Genomic DNA, 20870 nt, shown 5'->3' with positions numbered 1-20870 from the left:
TGAGGAGGACGAAAGGTGGATGGGCTCCCTAGGTTCTGTCAGGTTGCAAGAATTAGAGACATGCTCAGGTTACCTCAGGCGGCAGGGGTTTATGGAACACATGCCTGAGGAAACATGGAAACAGTCAGTCCTTGTGGCACCTGGAATGTTCTTCAGGACTTAACGGTTCTAGTAGCCTGACAGCAGTATTGTCATTGAATAAGATCTCTACTTGTTCCTTCAGAAGCTGGTATTCATTGCTCCCTTCTCTAGTGCTGTCATAATGGCAACTCAGGACTCTTTCTGAAGCCTGACTCAAATTGGCTGCATCAAAAAAGAAATTCATTGGCTCACCTGACTGAAAAGTCCAAGGGTAGGGCTTGCCTCAGAACAGCTGGATCTAAGGGCTTGAATGTGGTTCTTAGGCCTCTCTCAGCTCTGCTTTCCTTTTAATTGGCTTCCCTCTGGAATATTCATTTATCATCTAGAACCCTCAGTTTCCTCATCTTGAAAATGGAGCTATCAGCAACCTACACACGGATACTGTGAGGATGCCATGAGATAGAGTATATGTAAACGACCATCAGGTTTCAAAGGTATTTATTAGCTTTTTCAGCATATATCTCCCTCAGTGGCCACTTTGGAGCCATCTTTTAACTTGGCATCTGTACCTTCTTCTCTGTTTCTGATTATTAATAAAATGGCAGAGATTTTGTTGAGTAGGGCTGCCTTGCAATTTGGCACATAGAAAAAAACAGAACAAACACATCTTCCTCTCTATCAAGAATAAGGAACATTGCTATTCCTTTTTTAAATAAGGTTTTTAAAAATTGAATTCTGTGGTATCTTAAGACTCTGTGGCGGTATCTCAGGGGCCATAGGGCTTGGGAGATAGGCAAGGGCTGAATGGGTAAGTGCCCAGTTTAATCAAAGCAGGCCTGCCTTTGTACGTCTTTTACATCATGATTCTAGGTAAGATTCTACATCAAAAAGGAGAATAGTAATATGATCAAAATGGCAGCAACATTGTCAGCAAAAGGGAAGAAATGAGCTAGATTCTGTCATTAATGGACTAAAAATGAATGAAGGCAGAACTGATTAAATCACTGGGAACAGAGTTGAACACAATGGATCAAAATCTGGAATTCAATTAAAAAAAATTTTGGTCTGCAAGAGCTGAAAGTTGTCCATGTGTAAATAGCTGCAGCTGAGGTGGACCTCACTCCTTTCTCTAGCTCACATCTGGGACTAAGGATACTAAGAAGCCTTTGAAATGGATGGGCTCAACTGGCCCTCTGCCACTGTAGAAGATATTATTAATGTTCACCAATCCCTCCTTGCATTTGCAGGAGAACCTGTAATTGGTTCTGACCAATGACATGTGAGTGGATGTGATGTGTATCATTCAGTGATGAGGCATGAAACGCTATGCATGACTCTGTGGACTTTTTCTCTCCTGCCATGGTGATCTAAAAGGCCAAAAGCTTCAGATGGTGCACCTACAAGATGATGGGCCTCTGTCCCCCTAAGTCCCGAGTGGCTGTGCAGGGAAGAGTACTCTAAGTATAAGGGCTACGTACCATGAGTGACCAGTCCCTGGAAAGGACATCATGCTTGGTAGAGGGTCAGCAAAAAAGAGGAAGACCCTCAAGGAGATGGAATGACACAGTGGCTGCAACAACGGGCTCAAACATAGCAACAGTTTTGAGGATGGCATGGACCGGGCTGCATTTCATTATGTAGTACATAGGGTCACTATGAGTTGGAATCAACTCCAGGGCACCTAGCAACACCACCACCACCATGAGTGAGAAATACATCTTTGTTTTAAGATACTGATACTTTAGGGTTACTTTGTTACAGAAACATAACACTGGGAGGGCACTTGGAGACTCCCGGAAGGTTTTCAGGATGGGATATTCACAGGGGCTGGCTGAAGAAAAGCAAAGCTGGAAGTACTGAGTGAAAAAGGGGTGAGGTAAAAAGGGGGAAGGAGTGAATAACAGCTAGCTGGGGAAGCTGGATGATTTTGTAGGGGAAAAAAAGGCCTTTAGAGTTAAAGATACTACCTATGGTTCAAATTTAGGCTTCACTATTTTCTCTCTGACTTTTGGCAAGTTGCCAACCTGTCTAAAGCTCAATTTTTCTTATCTAAAACCATAATGCCTCTATAACGGCGTTACTAAGAGGATTAAATTATACACACACATATGTACATGCACATACAGCTAGCATTTAGCACCGTATCTAACAGCCGGTAGTTAATCAATAAACCTAAGTGCCCTTTCTCTCTCTCCCCTTCCCTGTAACACCATTTCTATATACGGTAGTTTGCTAAGTTTTCATCTCACAGACTTTATAATCGGGACTCCTTAAAGTTTGAGGTACTCAGTCCAAGGTCTGTATCCCCCACATCACCATCAGAGTGCTGAACTGCAAAAGGCTCAGAACTAAGAAGGGAATGCTGCCAAATTCCATTCGATTGCTCTGTTCATAGTGCATCTGTACTTTCAGGAAGAAATTGTGGCCAGTGTAACTGAGTTTAAGGATTGAACAAGGAAGAGCTTGTGAGGGAATAGTCCAGAGGTGGCACAGGTGGCAACTGTCCAAACTCTCTCCTGACTGACATTTCAGCTCCCTTCCTGCCTCTGTTCTCCAACCTTCTCAGTTGTCTGATACACCAACCTCCAGTCTGTTTTAGGCTCTGTGCTTTTCCCATTGTGACCTTCAAGGAATTTGCTTTTAAAGAAAACTTATTAGACACTAAAGGGAAACCTTACATCCAAAAATACAAATATAAAAGCGAAGAAATGCATGAGTTTACTGGACAAGAACTTACCTTGAGTAAACTGGGATTACTCACAGAAGCCTGGGGGCCTTGGAAGCTATAGCCATCAATTGACACCTCCTGCCACAATTCCTAACATGCAGAGATTATCGAATGTACCTGATTTACCATTCCTTGTTGAATTTTAGTAAAAAAAATTACCCTTGAACCCATCCTGGTTGGATGGGTGGGGGGAGCAGGGTGTTAATTTTTACATTGGAGCCCTGGTGGTGCAGTGGTTAAGAGCTCAGCTGCTAACAAAATGGTCAGCTGTTCAAATCCGCCAGCTGCTCCTCGTAAACCCTATGGAGCAGTTCTACTCTGTCCCATAGAGTCGCTGTAAGTCGGCATTGACTCCACCATAATGGGTCATTGTTGTTGTAATTCTTGTATTACAAACTTTCCTTGACTGGAGAGAATATGCAGAACAAAATATTTACATTTTTCAAAAGGGGACATAATTTAAAAAATAAAAAGGTTGAACAATCCTGTCTCAGTGAGTTGGAACCCCCAGTTCTCAAACAGAAGGTAAAGAAGTGACAGGAGAGTCTGAGTACAGCACAAAAGAGTCATACTCTCAGAAGGGCCACGCTTCACGCACCAACTTGTAGCACTGGGTAAATTCGAACATTCGTGCTTTCTTGGCTGTTACCTCGTTTACCCTCAAGCGTGGCTTTTTGGACATTTCATACAGTCTAAATGTTCTAAGGGGAATGAAAAAAAGGTCATGTGTTTTGATATAACAGGGGGAACGTTTTAACGTGGGGAACAACAAATCCGTGAGTTCCAGTGCCCCCTGCTAGTGGAGGATAACTCTTGGGGAAAAAAAAAAAAAAGAACCTCTATAATGAGCTCTCCCGCTCCGCGGTTTTAACAGTTCTTCCGGGTTCCTGGTTCTTTCTGAGGTGGGCCAATAACGCTCAGCCTAAGAGATGATGGACACCCATTGAGTCCAATGAGCGTCGAGCCCATCTAGGCTTGGTGGACCAGTGCTCCCATCCTGCCGGAGTAGTCTCGGAGAGGGTCCGACCTTGCCTTCTTGCCCCAGGCTCTTACGCTGCAAAGGACTAACCAAAAAAAAAGTACCTGAAGAGACAACACACATATAAACTGATCCGCATTCAGAAAGGGGTGCTTTTCCAGCCTCATCCACCTGCTACAGGGCTTTCCCTGCGTGCAACACTCATTTAAGAATCCCCGTCTTGGGAAAGGCGGCCTCCCTCGCTCTGCCTACTGCCAGGTTTCCCGTCCCAATGCTCCTGCCTCAACCCAGGGTCCACGGGCCACCCGCGAAGGCTCTGGACGCCGCGCTCCTCCCGGGCCCGCCTCAGGCTCCCCGGTTCCACTTTCACTTTCGGTCTCCGGGTGGGCAAGGCAGGCGAAGGCGGCGCGAGGCTGAGCCGGCTCCGGCCCCACACCCCCAGGTACAGCGCACCCCTTCCCATTTCGGCTGGAGGCGCGCACCGCTTTGGCATTGTCCCTGCGCCCGCCAGGGATGGCGGGGGATGTGGGGGGGAAAAGGGCGACCTAGGCCCCAAGTCCGCGGACAGGGTGGCGCGTTCAGCGATGGCCCGGCCCTCCACCCGTCCTTGGGAGAAGGCAGGGGACCCATGGCGGGTGCTCCTGCTCCGTGCGCTCTCCGGGCGTCGCCAATTCCTGGCGGGCGGGAGCCTACTCCGCACCCCCCCTCTTGGTGGAATTCCTGCCGGCTGCCTGTCCACCCCGACTCCGGAGTAGGGCCAAATGGAGGGGGACGGGGCGGACGACGGGGTTAGACCTTTGTCCACCAGGGTGGGCACCTACCGGATAGTTGTCAGAGAAACGAAGGAGGCTTTGGTTTAACTACTGACTGGGGTGGGGATTAGGGTCCTGTGATGGAATGCATGCCCGTGTGTCCAGTAGATCAGTACTCTCTCTGCTTCTGCATTGCTTGCCACCAATAGACTGTCTCTCCCCACTTCACACCTGGTTTTATTCAGGTCAAGCTAGTGTTGGAACAAAGTTTTCTATATGGGCACCTCACTTGCCAGGTGGGCCTCCAACTTAACTTCATTAGCGGAAGGGGAAGAGCTGACCCTTATCCTTTTCATGGAACTTCTTTTTGTGTAGGCTGGGTCATAAAGAAATGCTGTTTTCTATTAAATGTCCAGAGTATTTGCTTTCAATTCAGGATCTGGTCAATAACTGAAAAATAAAAAAAAGTTAAAAAAAAAATTGGCCAGAGTTATCACTTACCCAGAGATCTGGAATTGTGCATGTTTTTAGGTGGACCTTAACCTGGACAGAAAAATTTCAAACAAACAAACAACAGCAACAAAACCAATGGCCCTTAAGTTGATTCCGACTTATGGTGACTCCATGTGTGTCAGTAAAACTGCTCCATAGGGTTTTCAGTGGGTGATCTTTTAGCGGTAGATCACCAGGCCTTTCTTCCAAAGTACCTGTGTATGGACTAGAACCTCCAACCTTTTGGGTAGCAGCAGAAGGTGCATTAACTGTTTGTACCACCCAGGAACTCCTCGCTTTCCTTCATGACCAAATAAAGAGTAAAATAGCCTGACCAGTTGCCCCTGACTTCCTGAATGAGTGGGAAAATTCAGACTCACCAAAGGCATGCTAAATAAGGCTTCTAAAAAAATATTTTTAACTATTTCTGTCTTGGAAGTAAAGTTAGGTAATAGCTTGCTGCACTTTTATTGACAAAATTGACTGTGAGAGATGTTTTTGTATGATCAGATGCCAGAAGAAAATACTTTTTAAATATTTAAAGCAGTATAGTCAGGTACAAGAAAGTCCTTTTACAACTTCATCTCTGCTCTAATCCTGTGTATTGGATTGCCTGTGTGATTATTTCCCCTTGGATGTCTCATAGACATCTCAAACATATTAAAAAATGAACTCTAGATTTCTCCTCGTCCTTTTAAACCTGTCACCCCTCTGGCCTTGTCCAGCTCTGTAAAGGGCAGCTCTGACTACCCAGACATTCATTTTAGAAACCTGGGAGCTCTCCTTGATACCATCTTCTTCTTACTCCCTATTTCCAGTCCACTCTAAATACAAATGTGAATCCATCAATTTCTGTCTCTGTTGACACCATGAAAAACAAGGCACTAGCCTACCTTGTCTAGACTACTTCAGGAACTTCCTAATTGGTCTCCTGGCCTTCCATCTTGCTCTCTTCCTGTCCTCCACATTGCATACAGTAACCAGGATGATCTCCTAAAACTTAAGCTGGATCACAAGACCTCCTAGCTCAAAACCCTTCCAGTGGCTTCTGACGGCGCTTAGGATGAGATCCAGAATCCTTAACATGCCTCCAAGGCTGTGTGGTTGTCCTGCCAATGCACATCTCTCCTGACTCACCTTGTCCCCCACTGTGTGCAGTGCTTTAGGCTCACTGGCCTTCATACCTCTGAGCCTCCACACATGCTTGCTGCTCCCTCTGTCTGGACCACTCTTCCTTCTCGTGCCTTTCTTAAACTTAGCTATAATTGAGACTTATAGTTTAGGTTTAACTAAGATATCCTCAGAGAGCACCGAATGTAAATCTTTCTGCCCTGCTACTCTGTCTTAGTATGTGTGTATTTTTTTCCTTTTATAGCCCTTACCTCAGTTTGTAATATATATATATATATTTGTAAACTTATTAAAAACCTGTTTTCCTGTCTTTCTTCCAATTCTGTAAGCTTTTTGAGATCAAAGACTTTATGTTGTTTTGTAATCCTAGTGCCCGGCGAAACACCAGGCACATAATAAAAGCCAAAACCAAACCCATTGGTTCCGATTGAGCGACCCTATAGCACAGAGTAGAACTGCTCCATAGGATTTCCAAGGAGCAGCTGGTGGATCTGAACTGCCGACCTTTCTGGTTAGCAGCCGCAGCACACCATAGCTCTTAACCACTGTGCCACCAGGGCACATAATAGGCTTTCAATAAATGTTTGAGGAACGATTGACTGAAACTATTCTAACTCATTTAATCCTCACAACAACCCTATGAGAAAGGTATTATTATTGTTTTATCTCACTTTACACGTGAAGAAAATGAAGCTGACATTAAATAACTTCCTCAAGGTCACACAGTAGGTGACAAGAACAAGAACTCAGCCAGTTTTCTGAACGTATATATATATATATATATATGGTCTCTGGGTGGTGCAAATGGTTAAGGTCCTTGGCTGCTAACCAAAATGTTGGTAGTTCGTGACTAACCAGAGGCACTTCAGAAGAAAGGCCTGGCAATCTACTGAAAAGTCAGTCATTGAAAACCCTATGGTACAGAGTTCTACTCTGACACAGTGGGGTCACCATGAGTTGAAATCAACTTGATGGCAACTAGTTACTGGTTTTAAATATGCATATATATTTTTTGTATGTATATGCGTGTATATATATGTATGCACATATGTATGTATATATATACACATACAACTTTCCCTGGGGAGTGCAAATGGTTTGCGCTTGACCGTTAACCAGAAGGTTGGTGGTTCAAACTCACTCCGCGGTGCTGCGGGAGAAAGGCTTAGATGATCTGTTTCTGTAAAGATTACAGCCAAGAAAGTCCTATGGAGCAGTTCTTCTCTGAAACACCTGGGGTTGCCATGATTTGGAATTGATGAAATGATTTTATATATATTTATTTATATATATATCTTTTTGTATATACATGCACAAACACACACGTATATACATGCATGTGAACACATATATTTATATCACTGTCTATATTTTTTGAACCATACATAGGCTACCTTGGGTTCTTAAAACAATGTGCATTGTGAGACTTCATAACGTGCAAAGGAAAAATAAGTAGAGGGTCACATAGGAAATGAGAAAGTAAAAACTTAAAGGCTTAGGAAGAGAATTTGTGGAAGTGGAAAAAGCAAAGAGACCTGGATTCCATTCCAACTAGTTGTGAACTTGACTAAGTTACATGAGTTTTATTGCTTCAGTTTCCTTATGTCAAAGTGGGACTAATAGGTTATAGGAGAGAAATAATGTGTGTAAAGTACCTGACACAATGCTTAAAACTTAGTAGGAGCTTCATATGTATTCATTCTTTTCTGTTCTTGGCTTCTGTCCCTTTAAGTGCGCTCATGGAGTTTAAACTAAAAAAGAATTGCACTGCTTTTGGGAAGGGGCTGCTTATATTAATTAGACTACTGTTTTGGGAGCCTTCATTTGAGCCGCATCACTTTTAGAGAATTGTTAATAAAAACTAACTCTGTAAGACCTGCCAGAACCATGAAATGCTGTGTTTCAAAAATTGAACACTTAATATTAGAAGTGAAGCCAGCCAAAAAGAGCTAGTTTTTCAGGGGAAGAGCCAAACACACTGGAACATGATCACAGAATCTTGGCTGTAGCCTATTGCTGGGGCTTAACGAGAGAACAGTCATTGGCGAAATCCTTAATTCACTTCAGGAGTTTATATCAAGCCCCTCATGTGCATGATGTATTTCTAGGTGCCATGGGAAATACAGGGATAAATATGTTGTTCTTATCTTCAGGGAGCTTAGAATGTTGCGGGAAAGATGTTATAGGTGCGTCAGCAACAGTATTATAAGGCAGGGTGTGGTAAAATACCATGAGAGGAACTAAGGAAGTGCTGTGCATTTCAAAGGGAGAAGTCACTTGTACCTGGGATGTACAGGGAAGGGTTCCCTGGGATGTCTCACTGAAGTTGGGCCTTGAAAGATGGGTGAAAGCTGTTGAGGTGGAGGGCAACCTTGAGTAGAGATGCAGAGGGAGGAAAGTACTGGACATGTTCTGCAAACAACCAAAACCCATAGTTTGATTCTAGGACACATACAGGGGTTTGTGGGAGATAAGGCTGGAGCCCAGCCTTGGTTTCCCACACTGCCAGACACAGAAGGCCTTGGTTACTTGGCCAAGAAGTCTGAGGTGGAGGGAATCTTTTTTTTTTTTTTTTATGCTTTAAGTGAGAGTTTACAAATCAAGTCAGTCTCTCACCTAAAAACTTATACACACCTTGCTACATACTCCCAACTACTCTCCCCCTAATGAAACAGCCTGCTCTCTTCCTCCACCCTTTTCTTTTCCTGTTCATTTCGCCAGCTTCTAACCCCCTCTGCCCTCTCATCTCCCCTCCAGGCAGGAGATGCCAACATAGTCTCAAGTGTCCACCTGATCCAAGAAGCTCACTCCTTACCAGCATCCCTCTCCAACCCATTGTCCAGTCCAATCCATGTCTGAAGAGTTGGCTTCGGGAATGGTTCCTATCCTGGGCCAACAGAAGGTCTGGGGGCCATCACCACCGGGGTCCTTCTAGTCTCAGTCAGACCATTAAGTCTGGTCTTTTTATGACAGTTTGGGGTCTGCATCCCACTGCTCTCCTGCTCCCTCAGGGGTTCTCTGTTGTGTTCCCCATCAGGGCAGTCATCGGTTGTAGTTGAGCACCAACTAGTTCTACTGGTCTCAGGATGATGTAGTCTCTGGTTCCTGTGGCGCTTTCTGTCTCTTGGGCTTGTAATTACCTTGTGTCCTTGGTGTTCTTCATTCTCCTTTGATCCAGGTGGGTTGAGACCAATTGATGCATCTTAGATGGCTGCTCGCTAGCATTTAAGACCCCAGACGCCACTCTTCAAAGTGGGATGCAGAATGTTTTCTTAATAGATTTTGTTATGCCGGTTGACTTAGATGTCCTCTGAAATCATGGTCCCAAACCCCGGCCCTTGCTACACTAGCCTTCTAAGCGTTCAGTTTATTCAGGAAACTTATTTGCTTTTGGTTTAGTCCAGTTGTGCTGACCTCCCCTGTATTGTGTGTTGTCTTTCCCTTCACCTAAAGTAGTTCTTATCTACCAACTAATTAGTGAATACCCCTCTCGTACCCTCCCACCCTCCCTCCTCTCGTAACCACAAAAGAATGTTGCTCAGTTTAAACTATTTCTCAAGTTCTTCTAATAGTGGTCTTATACAATATTTGTCCTTTTGCAACTAATTTCACTCAGCACAATGCCTTCCAGGTTCCTCCATGTTATGAAATGTTTCAGATTCCTCACTGTTCTTTATCGATGCATAGTATTCCATTGTGTGAATATACCATAATTTATCCATTCATCCGTTGATGGGCACCTTGGTTGCTTCCATCTTTTTGCTATTGTAAACAGTGCTGCAATAAACATGGGTGTGAATATATCTGTTCAGGGAAAGGCTCTTATTTCTCTAGGATATATTCCGAGGAATGGGATTGCTGGATCGTATGGTAGTTCCATTTCTAGCTTTTTAAGGAAGTGCCAAATTTATTTCCAAAGTGGTTGTACCATTTGGCATTCCCACCAGCAGTGTGTAAGTGTTCCAATCTCTCCACAGCCTCTCCAACATTTATTATTTTGTGTTTTTTGGATTAATGCCAGCCTTGTTGGAGTGAGATGAAATCTCATGGTAGTTTTGACCTGTGTTTCTCTAATGGCTAGTGATCATGACCATTTCCTAATGTATCTGTTAGCTACCTGAATGTCTTCTTTAGTGAAGTGTCTATTCATATCTTTTGCCCATTTTTTAATAGGGTTATTCGTCTTTTTGTAGTTGAGTTTTTGCAGTATCATGTAGATTTTAGAGATCAGACGCTGATTGGAAATGTCATAGCTAAAAACTTTTTCCCAGTCTGTAGGTAGTCTTTTTACTCTTTTGGTGAAGTCTTTGGATGAGCATAGGTGTTTGATTTTTAGGAGCTCCCAGTTATCTAGTTTTTCTTCTGCATTCTTAATAATGTTTTATATACTGTTTATGCCATGTATTAGGGCTCCTAATGTTGTCCCTATTTTTTCTTCCATGATCTTTATCGTTTTAGTCTTTATGTTTAGGTCTTCGATCCACTTGGAGTTAGTTTTTGTGCATGGAGTGAGGTATGGGTCTTGTTTCATTTTTTTGCAGATGGATATCCAGTTATGCCAGCATCGTTTGTTAAAAAGACTGTCTTTCCCCCATTTAACTGTTTTGGGGCCTTTGTCAAATATCAACTGCTCATATGTGAATGGATTTATGTTTGGATTCTCAATTCTGTTCCATTGGTCCATGTGTCTGTTGTACCAGTACCAGGCTGTTTTGACTACTGTGGTGGTATAATAGGTTCTAAAATCAGGTAAAGTAAGGCCTCCCACTTTGTTCTTCTTTTTCAGTAAAGCCTTATTTATCCGGAACCTCTTTCCCTTCCATATGACGTTGGTGATTTGTTTCTCCATCTCATTAAAGAATGTCGTTGGGATTTGGATCGGAATTGCATTAAATGTATAGATCACTTTTGGTAGAATAGACATTTTTATAACATTTAGTCTTCCTATCCACGAGCAAGGTACGTTTTTCCACTTATGTAAGTCTCTTTTGGTTTTTTCCAGAAGTGTACTGTAGTTTTCTTTGTATAAGTCTTTTACATCTCTGGTAAGATTTATTCCTAAGTATTTTATCTTCTTGGGGGCTACTGTAAATGGCATTGATTTGGTGATTTCCTCTTCGATGCTCTTTTTGTTGGTGTAGAGGAATCCAACTGATTTTTGTATGTTTATCTTCTATCCCGATACTCTGCTGAACTCTTCTATTAGTTTCAGTAGTTTTCTGGAGGATTCCTTAGGGTTTTCTGTGTATAAGATCATGTCATCTGCTCATAGAGATACTTTTACTTCTTCCTTGCCAGTCTGGGTGCCATTTATTTCTTTACCTAGCCGAATTGCTCTGGCTAGGACCTCCAACACAATGTTAAATAAGAGCAGTGGTAAAGGACATCCTTATCTGGTTCGGAGGGAATCTTTGAAGAACTGTTTTTGGGAAATTACTTAGTCTGGTGGCTTAAGGGAGGGGTACTTCATTTCAATCTGATCTCAAACATTCAGTGAGCATTTACCATGTACCAGTCCAATAAGGCACAGTCCCTGCCTTGGGCTGCTTAAAAATTTAGTAAAGAGAAACAGATATGTAAACAAAATAAGTTCAATAAGGTATTACAAGTTCTAAAATAGAATTCTATGAAGGATTCAATGGAGAAGAAAACTTAGTGGAGCACAAAATTACTGTTGCTAATTGTAAACTTTTTTCTGCTAGTTAAATCAACAGTACAAAGTTTAGGTAATTTTTCTTTTCAGTAAAGTTTATATCTTTTATCTATTAACTGTGGGTGAATAAATTCTGACATTTATGCTGTCAATATTACATGTCCCGTTTTGGTTGCCTGGCACTGCGTTGTCCTTGAGATATAGCCATGTTCTCTTTGGCCCCTTGTGGACTCAGTTCTACAAAGTGTTTAATGCGCGCTCTCACCACAAACCCCACAGCAACCCACAGGCCTTGCTGTCAGCTCAGAACCAGTTGGAATTTTGAGATCTTTTCCTGGGCCGTTGGATAAAACTCAGGGACTTCCAGAGTCCTCTCATGCCTGAACCTGCCATCTCCACTGCCTTCTCTACTATCTGGGACACAGGCCACACCCAGTAAGCTGCTGGAAGCAGGACACAGGGTCCGTTTACTCTCTGGCTCTGAACTGCAGGGAGAAGCTGTTACTTTGCCCCCTGCCCTGGGATTCTGCTTGAGGAGGCAGGGCAGGAGCTTCTGCCCACGCTGCTGTTTAAGCTTTATTCTTCTCCCAATCGCTCTGCTCCTCTGTAGCTGGACGTGTTCTTGTATTGGCTCCTAGACAAAACAAAACGAACAGAACAAAACCTGTTCTCCCTGCTCAGATCTCCTTTCTGCCTCATCTGCATCATGCCTTTTGAGTTAGGATTGTGGTGTCTCAGTGGCTGACTGTCTCTACTGGATTAATACCCTTTCTGTTTAGCATCCAGATCCACTTGGTAGGGGAGATAGGTAGCTATACTGTGTGTTTGGGAAGGGGGCAGGATGGAGAGTGAGGGGTTGGGGAGAACACATCAGTTACTACCTTGAAATAGTGGCTCACCACGTGAGGCTCAAAGGATAAGACCAGGGTTGGACCAAAACCAAACTGGTTGCCACTGTGTCGGTTCCAACTCATGGAGACAAGGATTATGTGCGTAGTTGTCAGTGCTGACTCCATAATGAAATATTTGGGATTTTTTAAAAAAAATCTGATGTGCTGACCTCTTCACCAACTTAATCGTTCTCATTAGGGGTCCGGGCATCAATAGTTTTAAAAAGCTTTCTAAACCTGTTGCCATCGAGTTGATTCCAACACACAGCGACCCTATAGGACAGTAGAACTGCCTCATAGGGTTTCCAAGGAGCAGCTGGTGGATTTGAACTGCAGGCCTTTTGGTAGGCAGCTGAGCTCTTAACCACGGTGCCACCAGGGCTCAAAAAAAAGCTTTCTAGGTGATGTCAGTATGCAACCAGAGTTGAGAACTGTGACTTACCTCACAGAGGGAGAATCTCAGTGGCCATATTAGTTTGAGGGATCCACATTGTAGCCTTGCTACTTTTCTTACCTGGTCAGAGCTTGAAGGAATTAGAACCCATTACCTGAGCTCACATGGGTTTCATTCTGGACCAATGCTACTTTTATGCAGCCACCACCTGTCTGTCAGCGGTGTGGTTTACATATTGCTATGAGGCTGAACAAGTTTAAGTGAAATTTCTAGACTAAGATGGACTAGGAAGAAAGGCCTGGCAATCTGCTTCCAAAAATCAGCCAATGAAAACCCTATAGATCACAACAATTTGATTTGTGATCAATCATGGGGATGACATAAGACTGGGCAGCCTTTCGTTCTGTTGTGCGTGGAATCACTATGAGTCAGGAGCCTACTCAATAAAAACAGTAAAAACAAAACAATAGCTAGCAATAACAACAAAAACGAATGATTGCTGTTAACCATAAACTTTTTTATTCTGTGAATCAGTAACACAGGGAAGGTAATTTTACTTTCAGGAAAAGACCTAGTATTTATGGGATTTGTATTTATATTAATTCTGGGTAGGTAAATTTTGAACTTAAGCTGTTTTGGTAACATTTTAATAACTTATTTTTTTTGTTTGTTTTGTTTTTAAATATTTGTTCCACTAGGTATCTTGAGCAAGAAGAAGATGACATCTCTGTTCCTCCAGTGGCCACTTGCAACTGTGTCATTTCTGCTTTTCTCACTGGTGACTCTCTTCATTGTGTCAGCTCCTTCATGGTGCCGGAGTAGTGATACTACAGCTCCAGAAGCTAGTAATGGGGCACCATTTCCTTGGAATAAAGTGCGACTCCCAGAGCATGTCATCCCAGTTCATTATGATCTCATGATCCATGCAAACCTTACCACTCTGACTTTCTGGGGAACTACAGAGATAGAAATCACAGCCAGCCAGCCCACCAGTACCATTATCCTGCATAGTCACCGCCTGCAAATATCTAAGGCGACCCTCAGGAAAGGGGCTGGAGAGAGACAGTCTGAAGATCCCCTGAGGGTCCTGGAATACACGCCTCATGAGCAAATCGCTCTTCTGGCTCCTGAGCCCCTCCTTGTTGGAGTTCTGTACACGATTGTCATTGAGTATGCTGGCAATCTTTCTGAGAGTTTCCATGGCTTTTATAAAAGCACCTATAGAACCAAGGAAGGGGAAGTGAGGTAATTCTTTTCTATTCTATTCTTTTTTTTTTTTTTTTAAGGCTTCAAGTGCTACCCACACTAAATTTAATTTTTCAGGTGGACAGCCCTTTAAAACTCCCTTTATCACTGAACCCTTTCTTTGTATTTGCATCTTCTATAGAGTTAAAAATGGCCCATACTTTTCCCCATCCTTTCCTGTTCTCATTTGTTATCTTCTTTCAACCAGTTTTGTTCCCAGTATCAGAATAATACCTTTTTGTTTATTTAGCTATATTTCTGAGATATAATAAATTGTTTTAATTCTTTTTGGCCTGTTAGAACAATTTTTTTTTTTCCTCTCAGTTAAAACTTTTTTAAGGATCCCTACCTACCTTGTTTTGGTTCTGTTCTTAAGGAGGTGACTCATTTTGAGAGATTTCATTGTGAATTTTAAAATCAAATTTTATTTGTGGATTATACTAACTTATTTTTCTGATTCTGCATTATTTTCTAGAGGTTAAAAAAGTCAAATGCTACCAAAAAGAATGAAAAAAAAAAAAAAAAAAGTAAAATTTACCCCAACTGTAACCCCAGAAATAATCACTATTTCTGTTTTACGGGGAACAACCTTCCAGACTTCTCTCTGAATATGCATACCCGCTATTTTATGTAAATGGAATTACCTTAGATGTTCTGATTTACAGGGGAGTTTTTTACATAATATATTGGGAAGATATTTTGTTGATGACTATCAGTACACATCCACATTTTGATGACTTTATTGTAGTCTGTTACGTGTTTGTGCATTGATTTAACTAATCTCTCATTGATAGAATTAGGTTGTTTCCAACTTCTCAGTATCAGTGACAACACTTTGATGAACATCTTTGTGTTTGTACCTTTGTATAATTAAATCATTTTTTAGAATAAATCCTTAGAAATAAAATTGTTAAGTCAAAGTGTCTACCAAAATTAAAAAAACCCGTTGCCGTCGAGTCAATTCCTACTTGTAGCCACCCTATAGGACTGAACAGAAGTGCCCCATAGGGTCTCCAGGGAGCAGCTGGTAGATCCAAACTGCCGACCTTTTGGTTAGCAGCCAAACTCTTAACCACTGTGCCACCAGGGCTCCTAAAAAGCTAATAACAGCATCTAATCACATTTGCCAAATTTCCTCACTTAACAAACACTGGGTAATTAAAGAGAGCCAAAAAGCCAACAAGTGATACATCCCCTTAATTTGTATAACTTTGGCTATTAAGGCAGTTGTGCAGCTTTTGAGATCTTTATTGGCTGTTTGTAGATTCTTCTTTTGTGAATTGCCTGCCTATGATCTTTCTTCCTATTCCACTTGTTTGGTTTTTTCCTTACCAATTTTTGTGAAGGCTACAGACCCCTTTGTCAAGTATGCTTTTTTTTTTTTTGAGTTTCTTATTTGCTTTTTTACTTGGCTTATAATTGCATTTGCCATATAAAAGATTATTATTTTTTTAGTAGTGAAATCCATCAATCTATGGTAACTTTAGGAATTAAAAAAACAGAAAAGCTGTTCTAGAGTCCCTGGTGCTTCATGCTGTATTTTTATTTCACCGGCCACAATTTTAGGGTACTTGCATCAACACAGTTTGAACCTACGGCAGCTCGAATGGCCTTTCCCTGCTTTGATGAACCTGCCCTGAAAGCGAGTTTCTCAGTCAAGATCAGAAGGGAGCCAAGACACCTGGCCATCTCCAATATGCCTTTGGTAAGCCTGAAGTTCTGTATTTCCACTCGTATGAAATATCTACTGGTTTGCTGTGACTTGCATTACCCCAGTGACAGGTCACACTGGGGCCACCTGTTCTAATTGATTTACTGCCTGACAGATAGTTGCTAACCTTTTTGTTTCCAACCTATGCTTTTTTTTTTCCTTTTTTATACTTTTGTTTTAATCCACAATTTATCTTAAGTCAATGAAAAAAATCCCCCCTGCCTCCCCAAAAGAGGACAAGACTCCGAGGAAAACAGACCAGATTCAGGGCACCATTAAGAGTGGCATTCCAGATCATTACTGCTAATAAGCATTTCACCATTTTCACCACCCAGGGATTCCTGCAGGTGGATAGAAGAGGTAATTTAAAAAGAAGAGGTAATTTGGGGTCCTACAGGAGCGAACCTAGGTTGGTTATCAGCAGCTGGGTGACAAGCAGTTACCGTAGCTGGTGAGTATTAAGAAGAGGGAGGAGGCATAGGAATAGAGGTGGGAATGAGATTAGAGGAAAAAAGCCTATTAGCCAGGTGTTCCCCAGGCTAGTTCTGGCTGGTCTTCATTCCATGGTCCCTCCTTAGTGCTTTGTGTCTGCTGAGGCACTGGATTTTCTCCTCTGGGAGCAGACCTCCTAGACTGTACCCTATTCCCCACACCTCATCCTGCAAGGCTGCTCCCTGATTGCACTTAAAAGCTGATTGCCATGAAGCAAATCAGAGTTTGGAAGAGGCTTTGCAGGGTCAGGCACAAGCATGCGTTGCTCTTAGTTTTACAGGAAAACAGAATAACCTAGTTTAGAATACAGACTTGGTTTGCATTTACAGATAATTCTCAGACCTGCTTCCTGGACAAGTAGACCATATCTTTGCAAAACCAGGAAGCTCAGTTTTGCTTTATTTTCGATCCACATATATCAAATATGCATCATTTTATTATTGTCTGGAATATTTAAAAGAATTGAGTGGTGATGGTTGTACAACTCAGTGAATTATACTAAAAACCACTGAATTGTACACTTTAAAACCGTGAATTTTACAGTGTGAATTATATCTTAATAAAAAAATTAAGTAAATAATTTGACCTTAATATCAATTATAGATATTGGAAAGAGAAAATATAGAATAATCGTATAAATATACCGCATATTTTCAATATTATGTATGGTAATCTGGCAATTTCTCTATATAAAGTGTTTTTAATGTATTGGATGACTCGATTATTCGATAATATGAGTTACTCTAATTTTAGGTGAAATCTGTGACTATTGCCAAAGGACTCATAGAAGACCATTTTGACGTCACGGTGAAGATGAGCACGTACCTGGTGGCCTTCATTATTTCAGATTTTAAGTCTGTCAGCAAGATGACCAAGAGCGGAGTCAAGGTGAACCAGTGATTGTCAGATCAGTTGACCACCTTGGCCTGGTTTGCCTGGGACTATCTTGATTTTAAAACCGAAAAATCTCACAACTTGGGAACCCCCCGCTTAGCCTCAGGCAAACTGGATTGGGTGGTCGCCTTATTGTCACAGAGGCTCTTTCTCACAGTGCTGTTCTCATAACAATAACTTAGCCTGGCCTGGGTCGTGGTCCTTGCTCTACCACTAACCTGTTCTCTGACCTTGGGCCTACTTCCTCTGAACTTGGCTTACTTTTCTTTAAAATTTAGAAATTAGAATAAATCCTGTAATGGTTTCTAAGGTTATTTATAGCTATAATGTTCTACACTTTGTAAGTGAATGTCACTATCTGAGTGTGGGAACGAAGTAAGAGTAAGAGAGTAAGAGTAAGAGTAACCAGCTGTCATTTTCTTTTGACCTCTAAGTCTTCCTTTTTTTTTCTTTGCCACCTCATGAAAACATTTTAAAAGATATTTTCTGTATATGTTATCCAGCATCTGTAATTGTTTTCAGAAGAATGGTTGATCAGATACAGTGAGGATTTCTACAGAAAATGGAGCTCCAAGTGTATCCTTTAATACTGGCATTCATATCTCTCTGAGGCTTCAGACTGAATGTCAGTCTTCTCATTATTGTGGAGGGAAGCTGCCATGGTGTTCAAATGGCTTTCTTGGTCCTCTCTTCAGGTTTCTGTATATGCAGTTCCAGACAAGATAAATCAAGCTGATTACGCACTGGACGCCGCAGTGACTCTTCTGGAATTTTATGAGGATTATTTCAGCATTCCATATCCCTTACCCAAACAAGGTAGAGATTTTGCCCAGATACTAGAAATTGTGGCATTTGATGACTCTGATCATAGATTATATACTCAGAATTGGCTCCCCTGTGGTTAATTGCAATAGCCCCTCAGGCTGTAAAAACCCTAGCAAACACTAGACATCAGGTTGCTCCTCCTGAGTGTCCCCTCACCCCGATCTATGCAATGAGCTTCTGTGGACAGTTAAAGTAGATAGTAAAAGCAACTCTTGGGGCACATGGCAAGGGGACAGTTTTGCTCTCTGACTTGAAAGATAAACTCAATTATATTAGTGGGCAAGATACATCTTTTCATTGTTGGCACAGGCTTGGTAGAAATATAGAGGGTGCCCAATACTTTTTTTTGTGTGTGAATACATTTGCACAGTGTAAGAGAATCTGTATTTTCTTTCTTACATGAGCCCTTAAAAATATTGTATTTTGGTTTTTAGCTATATGTGGGCCTGTGGCATTGAATATAGATTGTCGAGGCATTTGTTAAGGTTATTCAGTCCTCAAGCTCCTCGGCAGAAAGTTAGAAATGGAGTGAGGAGGCCTGTGACCCAAGTGTGGATTCATCTCACAGAGCAGAGTGATTCCGAGCAGGTCACTGAGTCCCTTTCCTCCATCGTGAAAGGGAATCTTCGGTCCTTCAGTCTAGAATTCCATAATTCTGCACTGCCAGCTTAACTTTTGGCCCTGAACTCCACCCATTCTCAGGGTTACTCCAGCCATACTTGGGCAAGCTTAGAGATTGGTAATGTATTTTTCTTCTTCTTTCCCAAGATCTTGCTGCTATTCCTGACTTTCAATCCGGTGCAATGGAAAACTGGGGACTCACAACGTATAGAGAGTCGTCTTTATTGTTTGATGCGGAAAAGTCTTCTGCATCAAGTAAGCTTGGCATCACAATGATTGTGTCCCATGAACTTGCCCACCAGGTATGGATGCTCAATCACACTTTTAAAAGGGGTATTGAAACTACATATATTGCTTTTATGGAACATGTGAGGCTCTTCATATATTGTGTAGATCATTTCACTTTGTCTTTTTTCTCATAGGGAACATTCTTCCTTTAATAAGTTTAGGTTTCATGTTTTATAATGCATATCGAAGGTTTTTTTTGTACTTTAATAAAACACAAATACTATAAATATATGGTAACATTCATAAACTGACATACCGTATGTTTATGGCTGTGTAGATAATCCAGTCTCCATTGACGTATGTGAATAATCATAGTGTTGTTTTCCTTTCAGTGGTTTGGGAACCTGGTCACCATGGAATGGTGGAATGATCTTTGGCTAAATGAGGGATTTGCCAAGTTTATGGAATATGTGTCTGTCAGGGTGACCCATCCAGAGCTGAAAGTTGTAAGAAGTCTTTATTTACATTTTAAGTTAGTCTTTTGTTTTGTTCGATGTTGCCGGAAAGTATTTACTAATCTTTGATTATGGAGTTCACAGAACGATTTAATTAATAACTTCCTTGTAGCTTTTAAAATACTAATTAACTTTTGAGATATATCACACTTATTTCCAGACTAGGTTGTGAATCTATGATTGCTATAAAATTAAGTGTTAAGTTTTGTCTTCTCTTAATATTAAATAGAAAGAATAGCCTGTTTGCTTTCTATCATTTCCTCAGCCTTCATATTGTTCACTGCATAAATATTAGGTATAGATCGCTCTTAATAGGACCTTACTTGTCAAATCAAATGAATTATAATTAAGGTAACTGCAAATTTGATTGCATATGAACCTAGACTCATGGGTCACAAATTTAATGCTTTGGAATCTGTGTTTATTTTAAAAGTTACATGCTTAACTTGTGAAAATCCCATGCCGAAAAATGAGAAGGAAACTTAATTTGTGTAAAAAATGATCCTTTACCCTGTTACAACACTTACTTTCATTTCCATGTATTTATTTCTCGTTTTCATCTTTGTGTACACATAACTTAATTATATAGAGCTCTAAGTATAATGTTCACATTATCATTACACTACCCCAAAAAACCAAACCCAATGTGATCGAGTCAATTCTGACACATAGAGACCCTATAGGAAAGGGTAGAACTGCCCCATAGGGTTTCCAAGACTATAAATTTTTAGGGAAGTGGACTGCCACATCTTTTGCCCAAGGAGTGACCGATGGGTCAAACCACCAAACTTCCAGTTAGCAGCCGAGCACTTAACCACTGTGCCACCAGGGCTCCTTCATTACACTGCAATGGATCATAAATATTTTCCTGTATTTTCCCATAATCTTCAATAGTGAAAATAATCAAGGATGCATATTATTCTGTTGGGTTAATGTGCTCAAATAAATCAGTCTGTGGCTGAAATTTGTTCTTTTTTTCTTCTTTCACTACATGGTTTTAAAGCTACAATTCTTTGCTTTAGAATATTATAGATGAAGATTGAAAATGTTGAAATAACTGAATTGTTTTGTTTCTGTTTGCACTATTTGGCTGTAGATGTCATGGGTTTGTTTTTAAGTTAATCCTTTTTTTTTTTTCTATTATAAGTGATAACTATTTATGGTGAACCAAATCTAAAATATTTTTCTAAAATCACTTTCTTGGATGCTCTTTAGAAAACTGTAGATCTATTTTATTTC

General features: G+C 41.3%; 1 protein-coding gene across 2 annotated transcripts in view; it reads left to right on the top strand.

The window, feature by feature from the left end:
- The first annotated feature begins 4113 nt into the window (after window positions 1-4113).
- Window positions 4114-20870, top strand: part of ERAP1 (endoplasmic reticulum aminopeptidase 1) — a 37899-nt gene continuing 21142 nt past the window's right edge. For both annotated transcript variants that reach the window (XM_064274267.1, XM_064274268.1), the window contains exons 1-7: window positions 4114-4230; window positions 13799-14345; window positions 15912-16050; window positions 17302-17436; window positions 18138-18258; window positions 19036-19190; window positions 19509-19622. In XM_064274267.1, the coding sequence (XP_064130337.1) occupies window positions 13819-14345; window positions 15912-16050; window positions 17302-17436; window positions 18138-18258; window positions 19036-19190; window positions 19509-19622 (1191 nt within the window). In that variant the 5' untranslated portion in view covers window positions 4114-4230; window positions 13799-13818. The remainder of the gene's footprint in view (window positions 4231-13798; window positions 14346-15911; window positions 16051-17301; window positions 17437-18137; window positions 18259-19035; window positions 19191-19508; window positions 19623-20870) is intronic.

This window comes from Loxodonta africana, chromosome 2 (assembly GCF_030014295.1).
Source record: "Loxodonta africana isolate mLoxAfr1 chromosome 2, mLoxAfr1.hap2, whole genome shotgun sequence".
NCBI lineage: Eukaryota > Metazoa > Chordata > Mammalia > Proboscidea > Elephantidae > Loxodonta > Loxodonta africana.
The sequence above is the reverse complement of the archived record's forward strand: the minus strand, read 5'-3'. Positions and strand labels throughout refer to the sequence as shown.